Source organism: Dipteris shenzhenensis, chromosome 27, assembly GCF_047967505.1.
Source record: "Dipteris shenzhenensis isolate YYH24624 ecotype China chromosome 27, Dip_SZ_1.0, whole genome shotgun sequence".
NCBI lineage: Eukaryota > Viridiplantae > Streptophyta > Polypodiopsida > Gleicheniales > Dipteridaceae > Dipteris > Dipteris shenzhenensis.
Window position 1 is genome coordinate 18,109,751 of NC_141622.1, and position 22,887 is coordinate 18,132,637.

Below are 22,887 nucleotides of genomic sequence, written 5' to 3' on the forward strand. Positions count from 1 at the left end.
GTAGGTCTATAGGATTGCCGCTGATTATACTATTGCTATCAGTTGTGTTTGACTTTGGTGGAGGTTGGAGGTCACATCCCTCACTGCCGTCTCTTGAGCTTGGAGAGCTTGGTTCACTTCTCATCTATCTGCACCCAAAGTGCCTTGACCTCTATGGTGATTGCCTGGAATTGATCTTCGATTTCTGTTGCAGTCTATCTGTCCAATTCTCTTGCATATTCTTCCTTGGCTAAGCTAGGGAATAGTTCTGACATTTGGATCATTTGGCTAGCTTGATGTTGGAGAATGACAGACGGTGATGAGGTCTGGCGATATTGCTTATACAAGTGGTGCCCATGTAGCCATCCTGATGATTCTATAGTACTTGGGGGAGGTTGTTCCAATGGTACTTCAATCCCTTGTGTACAATAGTCATACTGTTGATCTGGCACTAGGTCCCCTTGTGGCTCATCGACTGGCATGGCATCGATGGGAAATTCTAGTGATGATGATGTAGCTTCGGGCTTTGGTGCTTATCTTTCCTTAGGTTCTAGTAGCTACTGTTGTTGGAGATATATTGGTTGTAGTTGTGCACCGAGCTGTAGCATCTCATGGGGCAATTCCTCAATCCCGACCTCTAGAATAGGTATTTCTTCTAAGGCATCTGCACTTATCAATGTGATAGTAGGAGAAGTTGGTGACAGCTCCCATACTGGTGAGAAGGGTATGTCCAACTCCTCAATTGGTTTTGGTGACTAGGGCAGAGTCGTTCCTCTTTCTTGTAGTTCTTTTTTGATGATTATAGCCAATAAGTGTGGAATTTTACATTTTTGGCCTGAAGAACCATCTAGTTTCTTTGTAGAGAAGATGACTAAGTGCTAGACCCAGTCTTGTTTTAGCTTCCTACTTAGCAAAACAAATGTGTGGAGTGGAAGGGATCGATTCTTGCCACACTTAACCCCCAGGTTTGTGGATAGGAATTGTGCTGCTTCCTTGAGGAAATGGTTAAGGATTGTGCGAAGCAATATGCCATCCCTATGGAACAATGTGCCCTTGGTGAGGAGAGACTGTACTTCGAGAAACTTTGCATCAGTAGGCCGTTTAGGGTATTTGGAACCTTGTGTTGGTAGTGAGAAAGCCCTTTGAATGATTGTACTATCGAGGATAATGTTTAGTGGGCTCTGATGTATAGTGATTGTACTGTACTTGCCTAAATGAGATGCCAGTGGATTGCCATGATTGGTTGATAATGAAAGGGCCACTATGCATGTTTCCTGACACATGCTCGCAGCGCCCTAGTGGGTTGTAAGAGTGGGAGATGCAGAGATGCCCCTGGTGGTTGGATTATCCTCTCAACAAGGTTCCCGAATCAGAGAAGGAGCTATGCAAAGGTAATAAGTGTTCCTCTCAGTTCATTGCTTGAGTGTGGCATTCATATTTCAAGGAATGCATTGGAATGAACATTGTTTTTATGCATGGTTTAGAATTTGTCATGTGGAGAAAAGCGCCTGACAAGAGGACAAGGGACATTGGTTCCACTACCAAGGAGCTACGTACCAAGAGAAGGAATGATGGGAGAGCATCGCAGGCAAGCAGGGTGTTGCAATTTGGTACTGTTGTTGAAGGAAGGGGTAGTCAAGAAGATGAGGGGGACAATAGATTTGATGACACAGAATCAGAGAGGGGAGATGGTAAGGGAACAAAGGGGCCTCCAATATTATGTTCGTAGATGGCATTGCAAGTACTTGATTGACATTGTGTTTTCTGCTGGCTGCAGAGGAGGCTGTCTACCATAGGGTAGTGAGAGTTGACTGGCTGGATGTGCACTTATCACTAGTGGATAAAAAGCGGCACTAGTATGTATTCAATAGTTTGCAGGTGTATTTTAATCAAAATGGTATGAATGTGATTATTGATGTGAATGTCTCTATTCTTTAGGTCTCATGTGAAAGTAATGAATTTGAGTAAGTTGCTGACCCCTCCATCAATCACAATTAAAGAGAAAGAAACAAAGGCAGTTGCAAGCATGATGTGGACAGATTTTCCTACATCATCTTTGGTTGAGCACATCTCTAAAAAGGAGGTTCTAGAGTGGAACTGGTTAAATATGGGTCTTGTGGAGGCTATTCCAGCATTTGCAAACCATATAGTCAAAGATGGGGGGTGGCTCATCAGTACTTGCTTGCTAGAACATATGTGTTATGTTTAGTTGGGGGCAATGGATAATGGATTTGAGCTAGTTTGCACGATGATGGTATACCTTGACTGCGGCTACAAGCAAGAGAATCCCAAGGAGATGGTACGTGAAATCTCATTTAAATGGTAGTACAGTTTCAAATATGTTTACACACAAATTTGCAAAATTTTGACTTGTTTAAGTTTTCATGGTTACAGATGACCTGGCTAGTCTTGGGTATGTGGCGGCGTTGTAGATGTAAGATCCCCACGTACTACAATAAATCCTTGGCAGAGAAGAGCCTTGGCAATGACATATATGTTAGCCAGTCAAACTAGATAAGGGAGATGAAAATCCACACCTTCAAAGGCACACAAGAGGGATGCAAGTTCATGCAAGGTGGTGCGGAGAGACAACTTGGATTGACCAGGTGATTTTAATTTGCAAATGCTTTTTTCAGTCTTTGTGTATGGTTGGTTTGTTAACAATTGAGGATCTTGTTTCCAGGTTTCTCTTGCACACATTCACATAGGAGGGGGACGTGGTTGTGGATGCATTTGCAGGCACAGGGAACATTGCACGTGCATGTGCAGAGCTAGGCAAACATTGTCTCTCTTGAGAAAGATGATGACATGGTGACTGTTTACTTGAAGCCCTTAGAGCGCAGGCATCCAGATGCCAAGAAAGGGGAATGAGATTTTCCTATTTTGTGACGACAATATACATTTTGTGCTCTAGGGCTTTGAACAGATGTTTATGTATTTGAACTTAAATTTGTTTGAATTTTGTGGACCATTGCTTTGAACAAATATTTCATTTTATCTCTATGGTTTGTGTTTTTCACTACTTGTTACATCCATTAGGAAAAAGAGAGTAGATATCAATTTTTAAGCATAGATATCAGATGATGTGTGAGGAATAGAGTTATGAAGTGAACTAGGAAGTTGTAGACTATTGAATGAGCTATGACTTTGTTTTTGGAATCATGTCAATTAGAGACCTAGAGAGAGAGATACGTTTCATTTTATCTCTATGGTGTGTGGTTTTCACCGTTTGTTTCATTCCATTAGGAAAAAGAGAATAGATATCAATTTTTAAACATAGATATCAGATGATGTGTGAGGAATCATGATATGTGAAGTGAACTAGGAAGTTGTAGACCATTGAATGAGCTATGACTTCATTTTTGCAATCATGTCAATCTGCTCGCCTAAACTGTGGCCACTCACCTGGGTCTACTCGCCTAAAAATTTTACCCCTAGGAACATTAATACAATACGTGAAAGCCTTAATGCATAAATTTGTATTCAAGCTTTTAAGCTCTATCTCATTGCATGTGGGAATTCCTTCTCCTTGCTTCTCTCAATCTTGATGGGCATCTTCTGTCAAGAGTGACTAAAGTAGAGACAAAAAACATGTTGAATCTTCACAAAACATATACATATTGACCTCTTTAGAGCATATTTTTCCTTTTTAAAAATTTTATGTCTGTCATGTTCCCTCTTTTTAATTCTCAATTTTTATCATGTTGAGAGCCTCAATAAACTCCATTGTATTTTATGCCTTATAAGATAGGCCGAAGCTCAAAGGGTACCTCTTGGAAACATAACTTCAATAGGTGGATACCTTAACACATGCATCCTTATCTAAGCTATTTGCAATTGTTTGCATGTGGGGATCCATTCTCCTTTCTGCTCTCTATGTTGACAAATATTGCTCGTCAAATCATCAAGGCTTGAAATATTACATGAGTCTCAAAATAATTGAACATGTCTTGAGTGGTCATCGATAACAAAGAATGATGCTACCTTAGTTACTAAAGTCTTTGCAATTCGAAGAGGTGTCAATTTAAAGTGATCAAGCAAAGACTCTATTTGGCCTCTTGAAATAGAAGTACCTACACTAAGAACAACCTTGGAGCATAATCTAGGGAAATCTAAAGCAATCAAGCAAAATATCTATCAAGTATCATCCCTAGATCAGCATTCTACCTCTTAAAATAGAAGTACCTACACTAAGAACAACCTTGAAACATAATTGAGGGTAATCTAAAGTAATAAAGCAAAGGATCTATCAAGTACCATTTGTAGATGATCATCAAGGATGAGAGTACCTAAGCTCTTTAGCTCAAAAAAAGTAATAGAATTAGTACCATGATGACAAGCAATACACCCTAAGTTTAAAGAGAATGACTTAGTGTTAATTTTTTGACTCATGACATGAACTCTTCCCTAGGAAGCTCCAATGACTTAGAAGTAGTATCATGATGACAAGTTATTAATACTCTATGAGTTTAAAGATACTAATTGTTATTTTTTGACTCATGACATGAACTCTACGTGCCACCTTGGTGTTGTGAAGACAATAGATATTAGTGATAAATATGCAAGGTGGGGAGCACTGGCTATTCTGAATGCTTAGAATGAGCTTGTGCCACATGTGCCTAAGAAAAAGGTTAAGATTTCAAACAAGAAAATTTTGGGACTCTGAGAAATAGTTACAAATACTAATAGTGCTTGATGTTGACTTTTGTAGCAAAAATGCATATGCTTATGTATTGCATTATTGCTTTGGCTTAAATTTGCAAGCATGTTTGGATTAATTCACTAGTAGGTATTGTTTGGAATTTTCTTAGGCTGATTAAGTGTGTTCTGTAATTATGAGCTGGATTTGTATAGTTTCCACGTGCTTGCAATTATTTTTATCATTGCTTCTTACGGTGTCTATGCTATGCTATATTGTAAATGCTTGTTTTTTAACTTAGAAGATAGACAACAAATCAATAAAAGTAATCCTTTTATGTATGGTCCTAATTTGATTGAGTTGTTTCTTGGCATTGTTTAGGATTTTCCTAAGTCTTTTACATACGTTTTGTAATGCATGTGTGGCTATAGATGCTAAAAATAACATGAAGGGATGGAAGAACTATTCATTCATGTGCAAAGGGAAGTGATCTTAATTGTCTCCGACATGGATGATAGAATGATTTATAAGCTTGAGTAAGCTTGAGCTAGATGACACTACCCTGGATGCTTTCAAGCAAGGCTTTGTGCAAAGAATGAGAAAAAGAAAAGATGTGTTAGCTATACATTTTCAGCTAAAGGACATAGCAATTAAGGCTAGGTCAGCTAAGTTACGTAAGTGAATTACAACAATCATAGGAAATATTAAGCTTTGTGCAAATTGCACTAACAACATCATATTTCCAAGTGAGAAGCAATTGATTTCGGATGGGATGTGGATAAAATGGGACGCACGTGTGATGCATTCAAAGGTGAGTGCATTAGCTAATAAGAAGCTTGACATGAGGGAGCTTGAGCATCATTCAAGCATAGCTACGAGTACATAAGCACTGTTGAGCCCACTCCACGTGCAAACTTTGCTAATACAAGGTTCTTAACAAGTAGCTAAGTTGCTTGGTTATAGTAGGACAAATACAAAGTGCTTCTCGACAAGAAAATTGGTTTTAGTTATGAAGGTCAAACATTCTTAGCTAGGATACAAGGAGTTATAAGCTTAGATATGACTAACTACTTTTTGGCAAAAGCTTTCAACGGCAATTTGTTGGAGGCAAAGCTAACAAGTTTCATGAAAGAGGAAACATGCAAGTAAAGAACAGTATAGTGATATGGGTGCTTACTATGTCAATAAGAGATCCACATTGGAAATTCACACCATATTTCAATGGATGATGCTGCACAAAGGGTTCTATGGGGTATTCCAATAGAATAAGGAAAATTGTTGCTTCTATATTAGAACTTTCTTTTGCTCTTTGTTTGGGCTTACAAGCCTTGCATGAGCAAGGATGGATCCACAATGATTTGCATGGTGGAAATGTTCTACTAGACTATGCTTCTGACAAGGAAGTGCAGATTGGCATTTGTGATTAGGGACATGCAAGTTGTGTAGAGACTTCCAAGGCCAACCTATCACCTAGGTACTCGGACAAAACAAATATGGAGTATAGCAAAAGGACAGGGGCAGATATAGAGAAGCTTACTAACCATTGGCTATGGGAAGACCAAAAGGCCTTGGTCTATTGCAGTAGACATATTCTCTCTAGGTTGGATACTATCAAGGCTTTGTAAGTCTAGTCACTATATAGATAACAATGTACCTTGCTTTGAAACTTCTCCATGCCATGACCAATGGGAAACTAACATTAAGCTAGCTAAATATATTTTGATGTGTATTCTTAGGGTAGATCCTAAGCAGTGGATGTCTCTAGATATTGCATGTTGCTTATTTTCTTTGAGAAACATTCATCCTAGTGGTTGCATCCAGCCCATCAAGGAGATTGATTGAAATATAGCCTTTGTTGTAATGTTCAAACCATTTTGTACTTAGGGAGTACACATTTCACTTTTGTCATGTTGTTAGGCTTAGAAAGAAAGTTTCAAGCATTTGTTATCCTTTGGTTACTTTCCTTGCATTTTCTATAATTTGTAATATTGTTTGTTGATGTTTTCCCTTTGCATGTTTTGTTACACTCAACTTGAATGCTCTAAGTTACAGTATAGAATAATCTCATTAGTGCTTTGACAAAGTCATAGTGCCCTAACAATTCTGCTATATCTCTATGCCTATTAAGGAAACATTTATTGTTTATAATTGTAGGTGCTATGACTAACCCATAAGAATTAGCCTATTATAGCTCTTGGAAGGAGAGAATTGCTAAATGCCGCTTTGGAAATATGAGAATGCAAAGAGACCAAGCCTTCATCCTTATGATGATTTCCTTGACTACTTTGGAAAAAGTCATAATATGCCTAGTCAAGTCCTTGAAAAGCATGTTCAAAGAATTTATTGGTACAAAATGGAGTATGTAAAAAGCTCGACAATGCCAAATCTCTATATGCCAAGAGAAAGAATGGCATACTTACTAGTATCTTAATGATTTAGCCTCCTGTGTGGTACTTAGTGAGTACAACAATAGAGGATTTGCATGAACTCTGAGACCAGCTAAAGAGCTATATTGAAGGGTTAAAAGATTATGCTATCTCTCATAGGTTCCTAAATATTTAAGTAGAATTGTCAAATGAAGGTAGATGTGCTCAAATCAGAACCAATGAAGAAATAAACTTTTGTGCATTCTTTAGACTTGTTATTTACTAAGCCTAAAGGAAATTTAAAATTTCTAGAGTTGCTGCAAAGCACAGATGCTGGGACACATGAAATTGAGAAATTCACAAGCTTTTCTTGAAAGATGCTGATGGCATAGGCGTATTGCTCAATTGTCAGTAGCTTTGCTGTAGTGTTAAGCTTTTGGAAGAAAGAGAGATAAGAACTAACAAACCATTTTTCCCTACCCCCCCTCCCTAGGTAGCTGACATTTTATAGTGATCATGAGAATGTCAAAATTGAAATGCTCAATGCATTGGACAATAGACATCTTGCTATATGTGTGATTAAAAATGCTCAAATCAGAACCAATGAAGACATAGAGACTTTTATGAATTATTTAGACATTAGTTACTAATCCTAATGAAAATAAAATAAATGCAAAGTTACTACAAAACACAGATGCATACCTAGTTGGTGAAATTGTCAATAAATCCATTGTAGTGTTAAGACTTTGCAATAAAGAGAAATAAGAACTAACACAACATTTTTTCTTGCCCCCCCTTCCCATGTAGTTTACATTTTACAGTGATCATGAGAATGTTATAAATGAAATAGTACCACAGGTGATTGCCGCTTGACATAGTGAGATACTTGACACAAGAAAGTATGACATTTGAAGAGCTTTGAGCTGCAACAATTCAAAATTTTATAATGTGTTTACACAATAATGATAAACAAGCAACAAATTACCTAGATGCATGTTTATTTTTAAAATTTATCCGTGAGTGTCATGGAGTGCAAACTTGTGATGAATATCTTGCATAGATGGCTATTTCAATAACACTTAGTAGTCTTTGGAGTGATTTATTTGCTATTTTATGGATTTTTTATTTCTTCAAAAACCAATACATGTATGGTATCTTGTCAATAAAAGGATCTATATGCACTGTGGAGAGAAGTATATCTCAAACCCTTATGGATTCTATATGACGATAGTCTTGTACATCCTACTCTCTTTGAGCCAATAATTGAACTCACTCTAGTATCTAGAACCGAAATGTTGTATGGTATGAACAATTCTTCAATCAAATCAACTCTCAATTAAACTCAACAAATACAAGGGGTACAACCACCTTATTTCAAAGAAGACAACTCATGAAAATCTTGTCACCGTAATCCTCCTCCTTAAACTTCAATTCTTTTAGCAAGGCCTCTTGTAGTTTCATCTTAAAACAACAAACCATGAAACATTTTGTCTACTATTCAACCTTACAAAAAATCCCATTCTTAAAAAGTATCCTCTACTCTGTCTGCATAATAAACCATGAAATATTTATTCTGGGGTCCCCGATCCAACCTGCTATACAATAAAGCATATACTTCTTAAAAAATATCTTTCACAAGACTCTGCCAAATGCTGTAGAATGGGGCTTGCAGAAGATCACTGCACTGCAGTCCCCACTTTTAATAGATTGCCGCCGTCGACTGAGGAGGCACTATTACACTTTCCCCATCAGCCTAAAGAATTATTTCTCCCATGCTTGGAGATCCGCTTCGTGTTGCTTGCATGTTTCACTTAGTACCTTTTAATCCCCTCGCCCTGAACGAGTGGCATATTCGCGTACAAGAGCGCTGAATAATGAATTTGGATCGCTCAACAAATTCCGTGGACTGTTGAATTCTTTCACTCTTCCTGTTTCCAAACATAAGAACTGAGGTCATCTGGCAAACAAAGTAATGCAAATGTGTGCCTGCATGTGTATGCAGCGTGTGTGCAAGAAGCTTGGGAAACTTTACATATGACCTGATGTTATATGCATGCATCCATTTGTATGTTGCATGAATAGGCCGAAATATTTGATGGAGAGGCTCAAAATAATGGTGGGCATCTCTGCTGATGCTTGAACAAGTGGTTGTAGAAAGAGGCAGTCAGATCGAGGATCACTTGTGAGTACGTCTCTCATCTCAGATATTAAGCTGTATCTGTGTTGACTTTGGGGCTTTTAATCCAAGGCAATGTTGGGTTGTATCCCCGTTGATCTAGGGATTTTGATCTAAAGCAACAAGCATGTCAACCTATCCCCTTAGCTCGAGTAGAGAGAAAGCAGTACTACGCTTGTCTTGCCTCAACAACTCTACACGGCCCTCTCATTTTGGAGGACAGAGTCCAAGTTAGTAAGGTAGCAAGCTAGAGGCATATAGGCTATCACTCCCAGCTCCTGAGCTATATGGTTCAGCAACCAACACGTGGTTCCACGCCGCCACTGATTTGAGTCTGGCTTGAATATAGAGGTCAGAAGTCTCCCGATTCATGGCATGTCCAATGAGAACATGAGCTTATGCACAGCCATACTCCCTCATAAAACCATAGATCACGACATGTGTGGCCCACCATTGTCCTAGCATGTGCATCACTTGAACCTTCAACTAAAGATCAAAGAGGAGCAAAGTCTACTCCTGTTAAAAGTAATACCCAAAATTGGGAGGAGTGAGCAATTCATTGCCTCCATTGCGCCCTTTTCCAATCAAAGAAAGACTACTCTCAGCCTTGAGCTATTTGGTTTAGTAGTCCTCTTTTTTTCCCCCAAAGAAAAGAACCTTCTATTATAAAAATTAAGAAAATGATACAAAATCAGCAGTCCATGGAACACTTGATGAAACAAAAAGGGGGCTGGTTGCTCTGCAACTTGCTTCTCAAGATTCCAGCTCCTTGCCTAGAGTATCCCGAAATGCCAACAACCAAGGTGGACTATACAACCAACAAATTCCTCAATTTGTTTCAAAAAAGCTCACGCCTTTGGACAATCTTCCTAGACCCTTCTCTATCCTCCCGAGGGTGGTTGTGGGCCAAATCTATTGCCCCTCCATCTCTACACTATAGCATGCTACCCAAATATTCCAAGTCATGATGTTGGTAGATGCTTCCTAGATAGAATTCTGAATGTCCATTGACTTGACATTTAGTCCTTCTAATCTATCCCATAGGTTGGAGAGACCATTTAGATGGCGAAATCATGCCGTCCTTCTGTCAACCAAGCTGCCATGTCCCTGGTGCAGCCGTGTCAGGTACATCACATCTTGGGCATAATCCTAGGACTGCCAAACCCTCTAAGCTGTTGGACAACTCCATAGGCAATGAGATATTCTCTCAAGATTTTCAATGCAGTGATAGACCTCGTCTACCCTAATCTACATCAACCAAGGCCCCATAGACAATCTTCATGAGCTACTAACCAGAAGAAATAGGAAATCTTCCTTGGAAGAGGCTAGTTTAGAGGTAGGTCCAAAACCTAGTAAGGAACCCATGTGTGCCTGATGCTCGAGCCAAAAAAGCTTCGTGAGGAGGTCCAAGCCTAGGTTCCATTACTAAAAGAGGTGGTGCAAGAGAAGAAGGCACCTATGCTACCTGACTTGAGTGTCCTACTCTGGATGACCAAAGCCACTCACCTTAATCCCACTAGACCTCTCACAAGGGTCTTCCTTCCCATGACCAGAGGCGCCAGCTAGAGCCAGTCTGCTCATTGCTTAAGGGTTTGGGATAAATGGTCTACTCTTGGCTCCTTTTAGGTGTGTGAGCAGCCTCTCCTTAGGCTGCCAAGGGATTTTGCCGAATGATTATCCCATTGTGCCCTCCCAATGTTTGCGTTGCCCCAAAATACAACCCTCTTCATCACCAATGTCTAGAGGCTAGATCAAGGGCTCTTTCTCAAACTCATTTTTGTCTTGGGACTGGATCCAATGAGGTTGTCTAAGAGATGCCGTCAAACTCTCATTAAGCTCCGTGACCCTGTAATGAAGGCCTTTGGGCCGAGTTAGTGAGGGTTAGGGCTAATTCAGCTAGGGGATGTTTAGGCCTAGAGAGAGAAAAAAGGAGATATAGTGGAGGAGGGATGATGGGCCACTTTGAGGCATGGTTCTCTAACATTGAGAGGCCTATGGCCTTAGGGAGAAGTGTCTAGGAGAGGATAGATTCTCCCCCACCTTTCCAAAGTTTTGCGATTCGGTATCCAATCTATTTCGCCATGCTTTTCAAGAGCTTTGATTCAGATATTCATGACAACCACAACCCTGTGGTCAGATTTGTCTCACCCAAAGGGAAGGGAAGAGCCAATATCTAAGAGTGATGACAAGTCCCCAGCACTCTTGAAACCTCTGATCTGCAAGCAAACACAAGAATACACACAACGTGAGGAAACTGAGCAAGCTGCTCACCACCAACCATGACATCTACGGGATTTGATCCCGAATCAAGAGATGTTCCCTCCGAGCCACGAGCTGAGCTACTGGCACGAACTCCCAACCAGATCCAAACCAGCCTGGTGTCCCATACCACCAAGTGGCGCTGTGAAGCCTAGGATCTGTTGCTGGGCCTTGGGCTACGCTATGATGCAGGCGCACATCCACGACTCAATCCAGGATCAGACCTAGCACATGGGAACGAAACTTGCTCCCATCGGCTCTCTGAGAACTGAACCTCTGGGCCCCTTTTATAGACTCGGGCCCCAAGCGCCAAAAATAGCGAAGATCCCTAACTGGTTCGTACCCTTGCCACTTAACTCGAGAATCAAGTCTGCCTAGCTCTAAGCCTCCCCAGGCTACTTGAGCTAGTCTTGTGCACCCAGTACACGTCAGATACCAATCCATGCACTCCTGAGTTCGCAAAAAAACCCGGGAATGTTCTCTGGAGATTCTGTAATGTCTCCCATGTTGCATCCTCCTCAACACGATCCTTCCACTTGATCTTGTATTCCGTGATAGTTCTATTACGAATCTGTCTTTCACGAAATTCAAGAATGCACTCAGGCTCATGTGGAATAAAAGTCAAATCTGTAACTTCTATTATTTCTTGAGGAGAAACAAGTTAATCATCCGAACCCAATACTTCTTTCAGTCTACTGACATGAAAGACTGGATGTACTTTAACATTAGGAGGCAATTCTAGTCGATATGCAACTGGTCCAATTCTTTTAATGACCTTGAACATACCACAGTATCTGGGGAATAACTTCGAAGCAAAACCAGTACTTAGGCTCTTAGATTCCTTGGGAATTCGCAAATATACCATCGTTCCTTCAGAGAACTCTCTAGGTGAACGATATCTATTAGCATAAAATATGTCCCGATCTTAGACACTTCTAATAGACTCCTTGGCAAACTATAACATTTCCTGCATGTCTAGCAAGAAGGTCTTTGCAGCATCATTTTGGATTCCCTTAACCCAACCATAGCGGGCGACTTAGGTTGAAACCCGTACATAAGCATAAAAGGACTGTAACCAATGCTCGAATGCTTTGCACTGTTATAAGCAAATTCTATCATAGGTAGATAATCTTCCCATGAAGACTGTCTCTTAGAAACATATGCCCGAAGCATATCTTCAACCAATTGGTTGACCTTCTCTGTACTGCCATCGGATTATGTATGATCTGAGAAACTCATACTTAGAGTAGTTTCTAACTTCTCAAAAACAAGTATCTAAAAAATACTTGTAAACTTCGAGTTCCTGTCATTGACTATGTCAGAGGGCAAACCATGCAGCTTAAACAAGTGGTCCATAAACAAGGTGGGGGAGAGGATAGATTCTCCCCCACCTTTCGAAAGTTTTGGGAATCGAATCCTGTGGTCAGATTTGTCTCACCCAAAGGGAAGGGAAGAGCCAATATCTAAGAGTAGTGACAAGTCCCCGGCACTCCTCGAACCTCTGATCTGCAAGCAAACACAAGAACACACACAACGTGAGGAAACTGAGTAGGCTGCTCACCACCCAACCATGACATCTACGGGATGTGATCCCGAATCAGGAGATGTCCCCTCTGAGCCACGAGCTAAGCTACTGGTACGAACTCCCAACCAGATCCAAACCAGCCTGGTGTCCCACACCACCAAGTGGCACTGTGAAGCCTGGGATCTGCTACTAGGCCTTGGGCTATGCTATGATGCAAGCGCGCGTCCGCAACTCAATCCAAGATCAGACCTAGCACATGGGAACGAAACTTGCTCCCATCGGCTCTCTGAGAACTGAACCTCTGGGCCCCTTTTATAGACTCGGGCCCCAAGCGCCAAAAACAGCGAAGACCCCTAACTGGTTCGTACCCTTGCCACTCAACCCAAGAATCAAGTCTGCCTAGCTCTAAGCCTCTCAGGCTACCTGAGCTAGTCTTGTGTACCCCATATACATCAGATACCAATCCGTGCACTCCTTAGTTCCCTAAAAAACCCGGGAATGTTCTCTGGAGGTTCTGTAATGTCTCCCATGTTGCATGCTCCTCAACACAATCCTTCCACTTGATCTTGTATTCCATGATAGTTCTATTACGAATCTATCTTTCACGAAATTCAAGAATAAACTCAGGCTCGTGTGGAATAAAAGTCAAATCTGTAACTTCTATTATTTCTTGAGGAGAAACAAGTTGATCATCCGAACCCAATACTTCTTTCAGTCTACTGACATGAAAGACTGGATGTACTTTAACATCAGGAGGCAATTCTAGTCGATATGCAACTGGTCCAATTCTTTTAATGACCTTGAACGGACCGCAGTAACTTCGGAGCCAAACCAGTACTTAGGCTCTTGGATTCCTTGGGAATTCGCAAATATACCATCATTCCTTCAGAGAACTCTCTAGGTGAACAATGTCTATTAGCATAAAATCTATCCCGATCGTGGGCACTTCTAATAGACTCCTTGGCAAACTGCAACATTCCTTGCATGTCTAGCAAGAAGGTCTTTGTAGCATCATTTTGGATTCCCTTTAACCCAACCATAGCTGGTGACTTAGGTTGAAACCCGTACATAAGCATAAAAGGACTGTAACCAGTGCTCAAATGCTTTGCACTATTATAAGCAAATTCTATCATAGGTAGATAATCTTCCCATGAAGACTGTCTCTTAGAAACATATGCCCGAAGCATATCGTCAACCAATTGGTTGACCTTCTCTGTACTGCCATCGGATTGTGCATGATCTGAGAAACTCATTCTTATAGTAGTTTCTAACTTCTCAAAAACAAATATCCAAAAGTTACTTGTAAACTTCGAGTTACTGTCAGTGACTATGTCAGAGAGCAAACCATGCAGCTTAAACAAGTGGTCCACAAACTCGTGAGCTAGCTGAACAGCTGAAATAATTGTTCTAGTAGGTAAGAATCTAGCCATTGTTGTCAGACGGTCAACTATGATCTAAATGGAGTCATGACCCTTGCGCGTTCGAGGCAAACCAGTAATAAAATCCATAGAAATACTTTCCCATTTATTACCTGGAATTAGCGATGGCTGAAATAAACCCGTGCTTCTAAGGCGTTCTACCTTAGTAACCTGACAAACCCGGCAACCTACCACATAGTTTTCAATAAATGCACGCATCTTAGGCCAATAAAAGATATGCTTCACAAGAGATAGAGTTTGATGTATACTCGGATGTCCAGCACTAGGTGCATCATGACACTCCTAGAGAATCTTGGATCAAAGTTCCAGAACATCTGGCACATAAATCTTTCCATTCCGGAATAGCAAGCTGTTCCTAATCATTTACTGACCTCCCGCCGCCTATACCGTAGGTGGCACAATCCCTGAGTCCTGGTCAACCATGGAGCTCCCATCTTGGACTTTCTGCCAATAAGAACTGAAATGACTATCAGTTGCGCAAAGCCCTCTTAAGGATTGAAATAGGTATGAGGATATTTTCGTAAATGACATAGCATTTACAAACTTGACTCGACTTAAGGCATCCGCCACCCTATTCAATGAACCCTTGCGATAACATATTTTAAAATCAAAATCTTGCATTAATTCTGCCCATCTAGCTTTCCGTCCCCTCAATTCAGACCCATCACACACATACTTGATTGATTGATGATCGGTCAATACAAGAAACTTCGAACCATACAAGTAGTGTCTCCAAACCTTCAGGGCATACACTACTGCATAGAGTTCTTTTTCTAGTATGAGCCAACGATATTAGGTGTCGTCTAGCTTCTTACTCTCAAAAGCTACAGGTTTGCCCTCTTGGAATAAAGCTGCCCCAATCGCAGAATCACTCGCATCGGCCTCTAAAACATAAGGCCGGGAAGGATCGGGTAATGCAAGAACAGGTGCTTCCTTGATAGAAAACTTTAAGGTTTCAAAAGCCTTGTTCAATGCATCATTCCAAGAGATTGGTTGGATAGACCTACGTCCACGACCTTTCAATATGTTAGTCAGGGGTGCCGTGATGTGTGAATAATCACGCACAGACTTCCATAGAAATATCGTAAATCCTATAAAAGAACGAAGTTGTTTCACAGTCTGAGGGATAGGCCATTCTAAAACCTTCTGGATACGATCCAGATCAATGCTTATATCTTCAGAAGAAATCTTGTGTCCTAAGTAAACGATCTCCTTCATAAAGAAGTCACATTTACTCATCTTGGCATAGAGCTTATGCTGTCTTAGAATAACTAAGACAATCCAGAGGTGTCTTATGTGATCCTCTAGCGTTCGGCTATATACCAAGATGTCATCTAAGAACACTACAACAAATTTACCCAGAAAATCTCGGAACAAATCGTACATCATTTGCTGGAAGGTGGCAGGAGCATTGGTCAAACCAATAGGTAATACAAGAAACTCATAGTGGCCATACCTAGTTCGGAATGTGGTTCTATCTATGTATTTAGCATAGATACGGATTTGGTGATAACCTGTACGCAAATCAATCTTAGTGAAATACTTCGCTCCGGCCAAATGATCTATTAGATCATCGGAACGAGCTAGAGGGTATCGATTCTTAATTCACTTTATTCAATCGTTTATAATCTATACACATTCTCCATGTAGAATCCTTCTTCCTTCTTAAGAGAGCAGGTGCTCCCCAAGGTGATTTACTTGGGCGAATATAGCCCATATTCAAATAAGCCTATAGCTGTGAAGCTAACTCATCCTCCTCAAGCTGGCTCACCCTATAAGGTGGAACACTAATAGGTTGAGCCCCAGGTACTAAGTCTATGCGATGATCTACTGCCCATTCTAAAGGTAAACCTTCCGGCAGTTGAGCAGGGATTACATCCATGAAATCATCTAACAACGTTCTCAATTCACGGTGTTCGAATATACTTAAATCATTTTTGTTATTAACAGAGACAACAAATAAAGAAAGCGGAATCAAAACACACTAATAGACATCATAATGAGAAGTGTTTAATATATTCCGAAGCTGCATCACAGATACAATAGGTCCCTAAGAAGAGGGAATGTTATCACACTGAATACAAAATTGGGTGTCCTTATCCAAAAACGAAAGAGTATGGTCCTTCCATCCAATCTGAATATCGTGGATTTTTAACTACTCTATTCTGATTAACAAGTCCACATGCTCCAAGTGCATGACATAGCATGTAAGAGCCGCTGTGTATTCTTGAATCCGGATAGAAAGGGCTTCAATCTTGCGATCCCAAAACTGCTTCCCAGCTGGAAGCTGCACCTCATAGGTGTGATCGCTAAGTATTGTAGACAACCCCATCTTCCGCACAAGTTTGTAATTAACAAAGTTGTGAGCGCTGCCCCGGTCAAAGAGAATGTAAACTCTTTGGTCCCTAACTTCTCCATAAACTCGAAAAAGATCATGAGAACCAAATAACGAAGTATTAAAAGTGCAATTACAAGAAAGTGGGCAGGTAATGACATTGATAGAAATACATGTCATCGCAACTTGATTGGCTCCCTTGGCTTTGGTACCCGGACCTGCCTGGAGCTTGGATCCCGACGCTTGCTTCTGGTTCTTACGCTTAGGATAATTATTCTTAGTGTGGTCCCACTCCTCGTAGAAGAAGCAACGCCCTTCCTTCTTTAGCTTCAAGGTACGAAGGAAACGGACACGATCATTCTTCACCTGAGTCAAATGTTTCTTGGAGGCGTTGTCTATAGACTTCGTCTCCCCGGTACCAGTGGTAGATTGGAAGAACTTCCACTTGTTCTTCCCACCCGTGTCGAAAATTGTGGTTCCCTCTGCACTGGCCATGGTATCATCATAAATACGCGCGTAATTCATGGCCTCTTGCAATGTGGTACACTTGTTCTTGATCTGTAACTTGTACGAGTCAGGCAAACCATCCACAAAGAAACCTAACAAGGTCACTAGATCCATCTTTGTAGCTCTGGTCGGCAAATCCCGAAACCTCTGAAGATAAACCTCAAAAGTCAAATTCAGCTTAGACATATCGAGGGCTTTAAGCTTGCCTACGATATCGTAATCTTCCTCCTCCTTCAGAAACTCTTTCCTGAAGACCCCTTCGAATTCATTCCATGTTGCAAGCTTGGGTTGGAGTTCCTTCCACTACAATAAAGCCTTTCCTGACATAAACCCGGCTGCAAGCTGTATTTTCTTGTCATCTGGATAAGGGTGAAACTGAAAGTGTACTTGCCACTTGTGCAACCAAGTGTCAACAACCTCCTTGGTACGAGACTTCTAGTCTCCGAGAAAAGGGTCTGGAGTGATGTTTGGACCTAACACTGAAGCCATGGCATCCACATGCGTGAGCGCCTGAACAATGCTTGTCCAAAAGTGTGAGTGTAGTCTGAATCCCTTGGAGTTGCTGTGTCAACCCCGTTTGATTCCTATGAACTTGCTCAAACTTTCCATCAAGAGCAGTGGTGAATTCACTGAAGGCTTTTTTCGTAATCAGATCATCGTAGAGACCCTCATCCTCCTCATGGTAGTTCATATCCTGATCTCCCATCGCAAGCGCGGGGTCTACAGAATCAGCCATATCTAAAACCTGATCGGATGAAGGGAGTGAACTTAGAGAAGTGACAGGTGGGATCCGAGCTGGAAGGAGAGTGGAGCAGAAGAAAAAACTGTCCTGATAGGAGGTGACGAAAGAGAAGAGAGGCTGGCCGATAAGAGGGGTACAAAGCTGACGATCAGCTCGAGTCAATGAACCATGAGACTCCCGTTGCTAGCCCTGCTGCTGACTGTGCCGTACGGAAGTCTGCTCCAAGCCGTTCCAAGGTGACGAAATCCGCCAGGGGTGTGCAGGGGTCTTCTCGTGCACACTAGCATGAGCTGAGGCAGAACTATGGTCTCGCCAGGCTTTAACATAGAAGGTATAGCATTTAGAACTACGCTTTCTAAAAAAAGCCCACCCTCCCAAACTTGGAGGGTTGATGCTTTTTTTAGCATCCAGCCTCCCCGAACAGTAGTTTGGCCGAAATCCTGCTCCAGCCTATGGCGCACCCCTCTACACTCTCCTACATGCGTCACCTAATCACTGCGCAGCCCTGATCATACATGGAATCTCCTGGGATTTCCCTCAACCCATCGCTAGCCTAGCGGCCCCTCTCACGCCTCTCCTACAATCCTCTCCACTCTCTCCTAGCTACACCTCACACTCTCTCTCACCTAACCCCACTCATCAGCCTTGAATTCACCCTCTCTCTCTTCTTCCTGTGAGAGAATGGTGAGTGAGAGAGAGCAAGAGAGAGTGAGAGTTGGAAGCTTGGAAGCTGAAAGCTGAGTTGCAATAGAAGAGTGTGAAGAGTACAACTCAATGAGTGAGAGATAAGGTTTTGTCCTAGTGACAAAACCTTAGTAGTCACTAACCATAGTTAGTGAACTAACTGCGGTTAGGGGAAAAAACCTCTTAGAAAGGGAAAAGTGACCCTAACTAGCTTATTATATTACATTGGTCACTAGCTTATTATATCTATAATTCTAACACTCCCCTGCAGTGCCAATGTCATGTACAAGGCTGATCAATCACCAAATGGATATAAGTTCAGGACGCTGCGAAATGCCTCAAACTTTTCACGTGGTAGTGCTTTGGTGAAAATATCTGCAACGTTGTCATGTGTGGACACAAAGATCATACTGATCTCTCCTGCATGCAACTTCTCTCTGACATAGTGATAGTGAACCTCAATGTGCTTTGTGCGAGCATGAAACACTGGATTCTTTGCCACTGCAATGGCACTTTGACTATCAGTGAGAATTGGAGAAGGACCTTCCAAAGATAGATGAAGATCAGCAAATAGACGTCGCAGCCAGACACATTCAACTGTTGCTATGAAAGCTGCCCTGTACTCAGCTTCACATGATGAGGTAGCCACTGTAGATTGTTTCTTACTCAGCCAGACAATTGCCACTAGTGGACTGCCTAGTGTCATAATCACCAGCCCAATCTGAATCACTGTAGGCATGCATCTGCAAGTCAACCCCCCCTAGGAAATAGCAAGCCAAAAGACTTCGTGTCCTGCAAATAATGGAAGATGCGCTTAACTGCCTACCAATGCATAGTTTTTGGGCTGTGCATGTACCTGCTCACCTGAGATACTGCAAACTGAATATCAGGTCTAGTGTTGCAGAGATATATGAGGCATCCAACAGCCTGACTGTAAAGTGTGGCATCAACTAATTCTCCTGCATCATGCATTGTGAGTTTCAGCCCCGGCTCCATGGGAGTGGCTATGGGCTTACACTCATGCATATTAAATCTGTCCAAGAGTTTCTGAACATACTTGGACTGAGACATAACAGTGCCACGTCTCTCATGAGAGAACTGGATCCCCAAATAAAAGTGAAGCAGCCCCAAATCTGACATGTCGAAGTTGGTCTGCAAATCAGCTTTGAAATCTGCAATTTTGTCTTCATTGGACCCTGTGAGCAGTAAATCATCGACATAAAGACCTACGTAGAGATGACTAAAATTTCCCCCCCATCCATCTTGATGTAGAGAGTGCTCTCAGTAGGACTATTGTGCAGCCCCTTGCTGGTCAAAAAGGCATGGATCTTGGCATACCATGCACGAGGGGTCTGTTTCAGCCCATATAAAGCTTTGTTGAGCTTGCATACTTGAAGTGCATTTGCTGTAATTTCAAAGCCCGGAGGTTGTTTGACATACACCTCTTCCAGCAAGTCCCCATTTAAGAAGGCTGTTTTTATGTCCAACTGATGAACATTCCACTCAAAATGTGCAGCCATTGCAATAACTGATTGGATGGTGGTCATCCGGGACGTAGGAGCGAATGTCTCCTCATAATCTATGCCCTTTTTCTGAGCATAGCCTTTAGCAACCAGCCTTGCCTTATATCTGTCAATGGAGCCATCTAGGTTCCGTTTTACCTTGAAAACCCATCGTGTGCAAATGGCATGTTTACCCGGTGGCAAGTCTACAACATCCCAAGTCTGATTTTTTGCAATGGACTGCAACTCATCGTGCATGGCATTCATCCAATGCACATTATCCTTTGCCTCTTCGAATGTGGCACGCTCCTCCTCATCAAGAAGAGTACCTGCATATGCTGATTCCACTGAATTAGCACCTTCCATGTGCCTTGCTGCACTGCGAGTCCTGCCAGGTAATGGAGCATCAATTTTACTCTCCTAAGAGTCTGTAACAGCCAGTTTGGGACTGTTTTTGCTGCATGTATGTCTGCAATTTCTTGCTGCACCACCTGTTCCACTACCTGTGGAGGGGGCAAGACATCCTGTGGCAGAACTAAAGCATCTGGAGGTTGCTGTAAATTCTGATTTGCATAAGAAAAATCAGCAGGGGAACCTAAGGCAATGGGTAGCAACCCGTCAAAGACATCCTCTGAAGAACAAGGCATTTGAAATTCAGCCTGAGTGTGAGCTGAATTTTCAGAAAATATCACATCTCTACTTGGCTGCAGCATCCCCACTGTCAGATGCATGAGGAGCTGAATCTAAAACAACCATACTGGAGCTGTTTTTCTTCTCTTTTGCAAGCCTTTTCCTGCATTTTGCTATGTGATGACCTGGCTTTTTGCAATAGTGACAAAACCCTTCTTCTTGGGCTTACTTGCATCATTTTTAGCCTTTTGTGAAGGCTGTCCTAACCCACTGGAAGACTGATTTACTGATGTCTTTGCCTGTCCTTTTGTTTTTTATTTAAACTTTGAGAGCATGGCTTGTTCACCTGCACGTGAAGCCAAATTTTTCGTGGTCTGCTCTTCCTGAAGCAGAAGTCCTATCAACTCATGAAAAGTGAGAGGATTTGCACCCCCCCTCAATGATAAGTTCAGCGAGGTATGAAAGCTGAGATAGACTCAAGAAGAGAATTCAGAGTGGTTGTAATCATCTCTGAATCAGGAATAATGTCATCTATATTTAACAATTGCTCTCTGAGATCCTGTAGCTTTGTGAGGTGGACTGACATGGAGTCACCCTCTTCCATATGTCTATGACTTAACTCTCTTTTCAAGAAAGATACCCTTGCATCATTCCGGGCTGCATACATGCTTTCTAAAATATCCCACGCTGCCTTCGAGGTCTTACACGACCGGATATGTAGAATGATAAATCTTTTCACTGAAAGAGAGATGCATGACAAAGCTAAGGCATCCCGTGAATCCCATCTCTTCTGATCTGGAGTAGTGACCATGGCTGCACCAACAACTTGTTCTGCAGCTGCCCCTTGTGCATGACCTCTTCCACCTCCTTGCTGAGGAGGGGTATTAGGTGCCATACCTGCTGGTCGGATCTCACCCCCATTCACATAATCCCATAAATTGCGAGAAATCAGAATATTGCGTACCATAAAACTCCAGAGGGAGTAGTTGGTACCATCCAACTTGTCTTCCTGTGAAAGACCACCGAACTGGAAGTCATTCTGATTTTGCTGGGCCATATCTGAGAAAGAGATTTAAGGAGATACAAAACTGAATTCCCTTACTGGGAATGAAATGCACAACTCCCAAAAAACACAGCCAAGCACCGGCTGTAAATGCAACTCAGATTTCTGTACTTGCATTGTCAGAAATCTGTCCAAGCATCAGAAACTCTCCAGAATCTACCAAAAGTGCTGTAAAACACTCCAAGAAAGGCAGTATGAACTGAAAACTCCGGAAATTGCTCTCCCAACACAAAAGCCCCAAAATAGGCCTGAAATTGCAACCGGAAAGGGACAAATTGATCAAAAGCCCCAAATGTTGCAAAAGTTGCGCTCTGTCTGCAAAAGCCCCAAATTTCACTGCGAGATTGCAGTGTAAATACAAAATCCCCAAATTTCTTGAAGAAATTGTACTGCACAACTGAAAGCCCCAAATTTCGAGCTTGAAATTGCAACCAGAAAGGGGCAGAAGTACTGAAAGCCCCAAATTTTGCAATTTCAGCAGAAAGCCCCAAATTTCAGACCAAATCTGCAATTTTTGCTCCAAGTATAGCTCCGAAATTTCTTCCAAAAAACTGAGCCAAACAATGGCTATCTGCAAACAATGCCTACCAAAAAACTAACTGCTCGAGTATCTGCAGAAATAAAAATCTGCACAGAAGGCCTGCAACAGAAGTGTACGGGCACTGAGCTCACAGTACGTAACTATCATTGTACGGTCTTATACGAAATCCGTGCGTTGTACGGACGACCGTACGAAGTTACGAAGTACAAACGACTGGAGCTGTGCAGAGTACGGACGAAGGCGCCACACGTGGCGCAGATCTGTACGGCGGTACGGAGGGCGTTGGTACGTATGTGCTGTATGGATGAGCAAGTACGGTACGGACGCGATGCAACTGGAGCAGTACGACAGGTACAATACAGTACGGGCGTGATGCAACTGGAGCAGTACGACAGATACGAACGTGTAGAGACCACGTGCAGGTTCTGTACAATCGTACGGACTGTACGGACGAGGTGTAGTGGGTTGTAGCTGGAGCTCAACGGGAAGTCGTAGGGGGC

At 41.9% G+C, this 22,887-nt stretch overlaps 1 protein-coding gene and 1 long non-coding RNA gene across 4 annotated transcripts in view; one reads left to right on the forward strand and one right to left on the reverse strand.

The window, feature by feature from the left end:
• The first annotated feature begins 1,195 nt into the window (after nt 1-1,195).
• On the forward strand, nt 1,196-2,888 carry LOC147883969 (uncharacterized). Of its 2 annotated transcripts, XR_015543725.1 has the most exons (4): nt 1,196-1,370; nt 1,464-1,670; nt 1,918-2,278; nt 2,374-2,502. It is a non-coding gene; the product is annotated as an uncharacterized LOC147883969 (long non-coding RNA). The 2 variants fall into 2 exon arrangements; XR_015543726.1 differs by lacking the exons at nt 1,918-2,278; nt 2,374-2,502 and adding an exon at nt 2,536-2,888 and having other exon boundaries at nt 1,464-1,597.
• A 5,408-nt stretch (nt 2,889-8,296) lies between these two features.
• The window catches only part of LOC147883970 (ABC transporter C family member 4-like), a 60,528-nt gene continuing 45,937 nt past the window's right edge, over nt 8,297-22,887 (reverse strand). For both annotated transcript variants that reach the window (XM_087398387.1, XM_087398385.1), the window contains exon 12: nt 8,297-8,912. In XM_087398387.1, the coding sequence (XP_087254513.1) occupies nt 8,806-8,912 (107 nt within the window). In that variant the 3' untranslated portion in view covers nt 8,297-8,805. The remainder of the gene's footprint in view (nt 8,913-22,887) is intronic.